This window comes from Calliopsis andreniformis, chromosome 6 (genome assembly GCF_051401765.1).
Source record: "Calliopsis andreniformis isolate RMS-2024a chromosome 6, iyCalAndr_principal, whole genome shotgun sequence".
NCBI lineage: Eukaryota > Metazoa > Arthropoda > Insecta > Hymenoptera > Andrenidae > Calliopsis > Calliopsis andreniformis.
Genome location: NC_135067.1, coordinates 11,686,281 through 11,693,741, shown reverse-complemented (window position 1 = coordinate 11,693,741; position 7,461 = coordinate 11,686,281). Strand labels below are relative to the sequence as shown.

The following is a 7,461-nucleotide window of genomic DNA, read 5'->3' as shown; positions in this document are numbered from 1 at the left end:
TTCTCAACCAAAACCACCCACTATTTTTCAATTTCTTCCGCCATCCAATCTCCTTAGTCCACCGCCCTCGCGGATGCACACCAGTTGCATCCCCCGTTTCCGCCCCCGACTCTCAAGCTCCAAACAAATTTTCGATTTCCAGCCTCTTGTGAGCCTAATCGACCGTCGTGGCACATTCGTAGGAGTCAGGAGCCTCGAATCGTCGCTCATCCTTTTTCCACCCCCCTTTTGACCGCGTCCCGAGAGCCGCGCGGCTCGGGCGAAGAAGCAACTGACAGTTCGACTTTTCCTCGGATTTCAGGAGAGCAGCGTCGTTCAAGATAGTGTCGACGGGGAGGCATCGTTCACAATACGTGCGTGGCCACGTGCGTGCGTGCATGGAAGAGAAAACCGAGCGCAGAAGCTCGAGGCACGAAGGAGAACGAGGCGGAGCAAGGTGGCTCCGCTAACGGCACGGGCGGCGGTGAAAAAATGTCGAGCGCCGCGGACAGTCCTGATGGGATGGCTTTGCAGTCGCACTACTCCCTACGATGGAACAATCACCAGACGCACATACTACAGGCGTTCGAGGCGCTGCTGCACGCCGAGATACTCGTCGACGTGACCCTGGTCTGCGCTGAGACCAGCCTCAGGGCGCACAAGGTCGTCCTTAGTGCCTGCAGGTACGCATACACCGTCAACCTCGTTTCTCAAACACCCCTTGCGTTGGTGCCGCGTCTCTTGGAGGCTGTGCACAGTCGATGGTAGGGAAAATTTGAAGAAAAGAGGGAAAGGTTTTATACTGAGCGTGTATGGATTGGTGGGCGAGTAGTTGAAACGAAGGAATTGGAAGGGGGTGATTGAAAGTTTGCAGGGGCACGTATAAAGCGTTAACTTGCTAAATTAGCTCTGTTGAAGATTTTTGGGGGAGGTTTAGGGTTTTTCAATACTGTGATTTATGAATTTATTTTGCGAAGGGGTGGAATTGTAAAGATATTTTATGTTTTGTATTAAAATTGAGAATATTTGGTAAGAACTAGGCGTGAAAGCTAGAAACATGGTAGATAAAAGGACAGATACAGGTAATGATTTTTTTTTGCTACATGTGGAGGACTCTGTATCGCTGTACCTTGATTTGTATCGAGTAGAATGTAGAATGTTTTTATGCTGGTAGATGAATCATCGAGTGCAGTAGGATCAGTGAATAAATTCTAGTCTTCGTAATTTTAGAACTTGAAGTTATTGAATAGATTCCACAAAATTATATTAGTTAGTTTACGACTAAATTTCTTCTAATATCAACCATATAACCGATGCAAAAGTATCACTAGATCCTGACACTAATTCTTTTATATTAAACTCTCAATTCGAGGATTCAAAGTTTACCGATCACAGAAAACGATGACACTGCAATTGTCCCATTACAATAGTTCTCCAAAGCATGTAGTATCCCCAATTAACAAGTAGTACAGGTCTAAAACTTGAAACCACACTGAAAACCGTGGCAGTATTCTCCATTTTATCTCGTCTACCTTAGTTTCATCTTTGGTTGACTTGTTCCACTTAATCCTGTTAAATAAATTAACACTCCATTTGTAACAGTAGCGAGCACCATTTTCGCTCCGACACTTTAGGCGAGACGCTACTTGCTTAAATCCTGTACCACTTCAGTTTAACTCTCAGTTACAAAATCCCAAACCACTTTTCATCCTCGATCTCCAAAGCTACATAATATACTAAAAAAGAAGCACTGTACATATCTCAAATTCGCGAACTTCGCGCGGAAACGCGTTTCCTCGACCGCGACTACTCTTCTGTTGCTCCTTTATTCTTGGCTCGCTGGTCAGCTTGCATTCGACGGAACACGCTGTAATGTTCTTCTTGCTCCGCGGAACGTATGACGTAAAAGCGGCAACAAGCGAAAGTCTCGTGTACACCGTCCAGAATCTACTGTCTCGCGAAGGGAACGCTAATTCTTGTCGTAGCTTTTTGCCCGTGGTTTCTGGCTGCGAAGCAAGCTGCTCCTCTTTCGCCAGACAATCTACACCTGAAGAACGCACGCTGTCGACGACGTGCGATTTTCCCCCGTCTCCACCTTCAATTATTTTTCTCTCCTTAGATTGCGACGCTATAATAATTCCTAGCGTTCAGCGATACTCTTCAGAAGTAGCTACATAATTTGAATAAAAATTGTAACGTTGGAAAGTCAGAGTGACGTGCTCGTGTGTCACGGTATTGGTAGCCGCGATAAAGGAAAAAGCGAACCGCAACTTTCGAGCGATTCCGAGGTATTATATAAATACGTGTGTAGTTTGTACAACGTTGAAACTCTTTTAAACGTCGTAAAGATTGTGTATAACTCGGTTCTCGTTTTAAGCAAGGGTTGCGTGTTTGATAATGGCGGAGTAAATCAAGCGTAATTGTCTTATAAGAAGTAAAAGAACCGCGAGGGTTAGCGGAGCACGATAGTTTTAGACACACACATCTGACCGCGTATACATTGTTACTACCGCTTTTGTTTTTCGCGTATAAGAGGTAATAGTCAGCGTAATAAAGATATTGCAATAGTCGAGGAAATAGCGAAGCCTTGCAAATTTTCTGCAGCAGAATGAAAGCAGGTGTAAACGCGGAGATAACCCTTATCGAGGGTGAAATGTACGGAATATAAGTTGCATAACATGATCACCGTGATTACTTCTATGGAGTCGCCCCATTAGAAGGGTATTGCATTTTCAATTTGTCATATCTTTTACCGCCATTACTGTACCCTCTAGTTGTCCAAAATTATTTCGAAATGCCAATGGATTATAGGAGAAGACAAATGAGGCACTACAGAAATTCTAGCCTTTGCTGTCAAGAATTGAGGCTCTGAGAAATACAGATCCCTTACTTAAGCTCCTCAATTTTAATACGAAAAGTAAAATATGTTTAGAATTTCGAAGTAGGAAGTCACTAACTCTTCAGAATAGAAGAAAGAATTTAAAAAATGAGATTTTCTTTTCGAAAACTCGCCTTACAGTACAGTTTACTATCCAAAGGGTTCCCAAATAAATTGTATTAAATTTTCTTCAGAAAATTAGAGATATTTTCTACAATACCATTCCCTCTTTTCCAGATACTCTACTTACAGTATCATATCATACACAAACTAAAAACTCTGATTATTAATCGACACTTTCCAAGGCAGCTGAAGCAAATTCCTCACTCCCCTGCTCCTTCACGTTTCAGCCCCTTTTTCGAGAGGATATTCGCGGAGCACCCCTGCAAGCACCCGGTGATCGTGCTAAAGGACTTCCCAGGCCACGAAGTAGCAGCGCTGATCGACTTTATGTACCGTGGCGAGGTTCGAGTAGGTCGCGAGGAGCTTCCAGGACTGATGAGGGCCGCGGAGAGTCTCCAGGTCCGTGGACTGGCGTCGTCGGAGCCGAGGCCAGCGTCCCCGCCAGAGACGCCGACCGCAGATCTCCTCCTAGGAGAGCCTTCGACGCCGGAGGGCGCCAGACAAGGCACCCCCGAAGAAGACGACAACGCGTCGGAGAGCACGGCGCCGCCGTCCACGCGGGAACCTCCAGCAGTGACGACACCTACCATTTTCCACCCTGCGAGGGACCACCGTGACAGGTTACCGAACATGGGTCACTTAAACTTCGGCGTTCGCGAGCTACGAGAGAGCTGCGGGTCGCCTTTGCTGCCGCGACGGAAGCAGGCTCGGCCACGAAGAAGATCAGGGGAGCTGGTGCCCCAGGACCTCAGTCGACCTCACCCCCCAGCGAGCCTCAGCCCCCCTCCGAGCGGGTTGAACCTGAGCAGCCAGCAGTCCCAACAGCAACAGCACCACCAACAACCGCTGGTGAGCTCGCAGAGTCAGCAGCAAGAGGACATGGCGGAGAATCTCTCGATGAAGAGGTCCCTGTCACCTGGAGGACCCGAGCAGCACCACGTGAAGGCGGACAGCAGCGAGGCGGCGAGCAGTCCAAGAGGGTCGCCGTTAACAGGCACGAGTCTGCTGCACCCTGACGGTTCCCTCCAAGACATTCCGTCTGCGGCAGCAGCAGCGGCGGCGGCGGCGGCTGCAGCTGGCTTACCGGCGATGTCGGCCCTGTCGCTGACGCCGCCACATCACCACAGCGAGTACCTGACGAGTCTGGGCCAGCTGGCGGCCCAGTGGCTGCCGAACCATCCGCAGAGCCAACTGCCACCACCACCTCAGGGCCACCATCCGCGGGAAGGGAGTCCACACGGGCCAAACAGGACACATCCGTACCAGCAGCAGCAGCAACAGCAGCAGCAACAACAGCAGGAGTCGCCACTGACACCTCGACGAACCTCTGTCACGTCCATGTTCCCATTAGACGGTGTGGCGTCTCTGGGCGGCGGTTTGTTCCCACACGCAGGTGCACTGGACAGGGGATCCCTTCTGGCTGACCTCCACGATAGTTTTAAGCCAGAGACGCTGCATGGACTCTTCGGTGCGGCTGGCCTGGGAGGTCATCACCCGGGGAAGAAGCCGAAGAAGCACAGGGGCGACGGTGACACGCCACGGAGATGGGGAGATCATGGTAGCAGAGGCCTACCTGTTGGTAGGCCGAAGGGTCAGCACAGCGCGCCTAGGGGAGGTCCTCCGAGGTCGTGGACGAACGCGGAGCTGACCGAGGCGCTCCAGCACGTGTGGAACAAGAAGATGACGACGTCCCAGGCGAGCAGGATCTTCGGTATACCGTATAACAGCTTGCTGATGTACGTGAGAGGGAAATACGGAAAGAGTCTAAAACTCGAGCAGCTGAGGAGGGATTGCACGGGCGCGACGACGGGCGAAGTGGTGATGAACTCGCTGAACAACAACGTGAAAACCGTCCAACCGCCCACGCAGATGACCCATCCGCTCGCTGGTCTGCCACCGCATCCTGGCGACGATAGCGGATTCCCTCATCACTCGTTGCTCGGCGGCAACATCCCGCAAGGTTTCTTTCCCGACTTCGCCGCCGCGGCGTTCCCCGTGCCAGTCAGCATGGTGCATCTGCTTCCACCGAGCGAGCAAAAGGCCTTCGAACCAACCGCGAACCCTAACAGCGGAGGTGGCAGCGGCGACCTGTCCACCGCGAGAAGCAGTCGAACACCATCGCCAGTGGACCACCATCATCACCACGAGTCGCTGCAGCCGCAACCGCCTCAGTCGGCGCCCGCGCTACTTCAGCAAAACGGTTCGGATTAGAAGAGAATCGTCTTACGCGTGGTCGTAGGCGCACGCAGTGACACTTGAATCCTTGTTGAAGGACCACGGACGCGTCAGCATCCGATCTACCCCGAAACCATTCCCCTTTTAACGATCCCTCGACACTCACATGAGACCACACCACAGGACACGCAGACAGGCCCCACAGTACGCAACGTACACAGAGACGCAGACCCTTCCCTCGATTCTCCGCGAGATTGTTCTCTTTTTCACAAGACTGACTATCACGAATTACAGCTACCAGGGTACAGCTCGACGGACACTACGCCCTGCTCGATCCACGCTTAAGCCACGCTGTCACCACGTTTCATTCCTATCCTATGTTTCTCTCGGCGATTTCTTTGTTCGTTGTCTTTCTCCGCCGGCAAAAATACGGAGACGTGTCGCCCCCTTTGTCCGTCGATCGCGAAACGCCAAACTCAGTCGAGCGTGCCGGCGAAATTCACGTCGAGCGATCTCGTCGCGTTTTCCTTCGGCTCGAGTCCTTCTACGGGTCGACGTTGGCGGCTTGGTGGAAGAGGAGGAACGGGCCAGTGAGATTGAAAGAAGAGGAGGGAGGAGCCGTCATCGGTGTCCTTTCTGGTGCTTGTTTCCCTGTACGCGTTTTAGAAGCTGGACGAAGAACAGTGATCCACCTTCGGTTAATAAGGATGCAACGAGGCGCTTTTCGTGGCGGAGACTTTCGCCGGCGGGCGAGACCACTCGTATCATCACTACAAATAGTTCCTGCAACAAGAGCGATCATACCAAATAGTAAACTGTAAACGGCCGAGAGAACGCTTTGGATTGCTGTGTATGGAGGCCAGCAAGAGAGAGACCGTTTGGCAGAGCTCAAGACACTCCACTGCTTGGATGATCGCAGACACCTCGTCGAGAAAGTGACGTGTACGATACCGAGACGCGCTTTCTACCACTGAGCATCCTCGTGGCCTGTGATGTACATGAGGTAAGGCTGCAACAGACTCTGAAACAATAATTTAAATACGACAGATTGTTAAGATACCTGTTCCGACACGCGCTCGAAGGCAGCAAGACGTTCGATGATCGTTGCTCGTTCGACAATCATAGTTACTTTGTTTCTTGCTGACGCATATATTTTTATTACAATACACTGTCTACCGATAGCCTGCCGACTGTTACACTTTGTATACAATACTGTACATTTGTCTACCGACGTTCCCGCGCGGGGGAACAACGCTGACCAAATGGACACGCCTCGTGTCTCTGGGTCCTTGCTGTCTTCGTATGCACGTACAAACGAGCTTCCAGTTGAATATTAATTTTACTCACATACAATACATACGTACACGCGATACCGTGTTGACCGAGGATATTATTCAGTTTAACCGATACCACGTACGTCACTTTCGCGCGAGCCGTTTGCGTTGTTCCCTGATTGGATTTCCGAAAGCGTTTTAGGAGACACGATCGTGAAAAACGGGAAAAAGGAAACGGAACCCACGTCGATTCGTAGGACGAGGTCACGACGTGTCAAGGGGTGTAGGATCACGCGCAGCAGCGGGGTGTCGCGAGCTTGCCAAGATTTCTCTTCGACTTCGTCCAGCGGCCGGAAGTGGTCGTCGGTACAAGTTGATCTGGTACCTCGATCACTGGCGATCTCTGGCACGGTTCACCTGTAAATAATATAGGATCGTTTTCGAGTCGTCGATGCTTCCTCCCGCCTCGCCGACACTTGTGCTCCGTTTTGCTCTTCGTTTTCCCCCATTCCCGTGAACAGTTCTCACCGACGCGATAGCAGAGAGAACCGAGTGGTCGTCGCGGGCTCGGTTCGCTGAGGATCGAGCGGGGCTCGATTTTCGAATGGCCTCTCAGACCCCTCGGTCCGTTCGATCTTGCGAATCTTGGCGAGCTCTGGAACGCCGAACGTTGCTCGGTTACGAGGAACCAACGTCTAGGCACGAAGGCAAGGGAATTAAGTAAATAAATGTGAAATGATGAACGGAACGGTAAAGAAAATATGTATCAAATTCGCGGACGAAATACGGAACGATGAAATTTTAATCGTAGACCACAATTTTCGCAACAATATTTCGACAACCAGACGGAAGCGCAGGGTAACTAACACATCAGGGATAGCCACAGACAAATCTACGATAGATAAAGAGAAAAAAAATGCTACATATTAAACTGTAAAGATTAAAGCGAGAAAGAGAGAGAGAGAGAGAGGATGTGAGAAGAGATTAACGTAAAGCTATAATTACAATTTACGAATGATTATTTCGTTAATG

The 7,461-nt window shown here is 50.4% G+C and overlaps 1 protein-coding gene across 1 annotated transcript; it reads left to right on the top strand.

The window, feature by feature from the left end:
- The first annotated feature begins 471 nt into the window (after positions 1-471).
- On the top strand, positions 472-5,191 carry Lov (BTB/POZ domain-containing jim lovell protein). The gene is made up of 2 exons (XM_076380334.1): positions 472-662; positions 3,208-5,191. Exons 1-2 carry the CDS (start codon positions 472-474, stop codon positions 5,189-5,191), a joined length of 2,175 nt encoding a protein of 724 aa, XP_076236449.1.
- Positions 5,192-7,461: the final 2,270 nt, after the last annotated feature.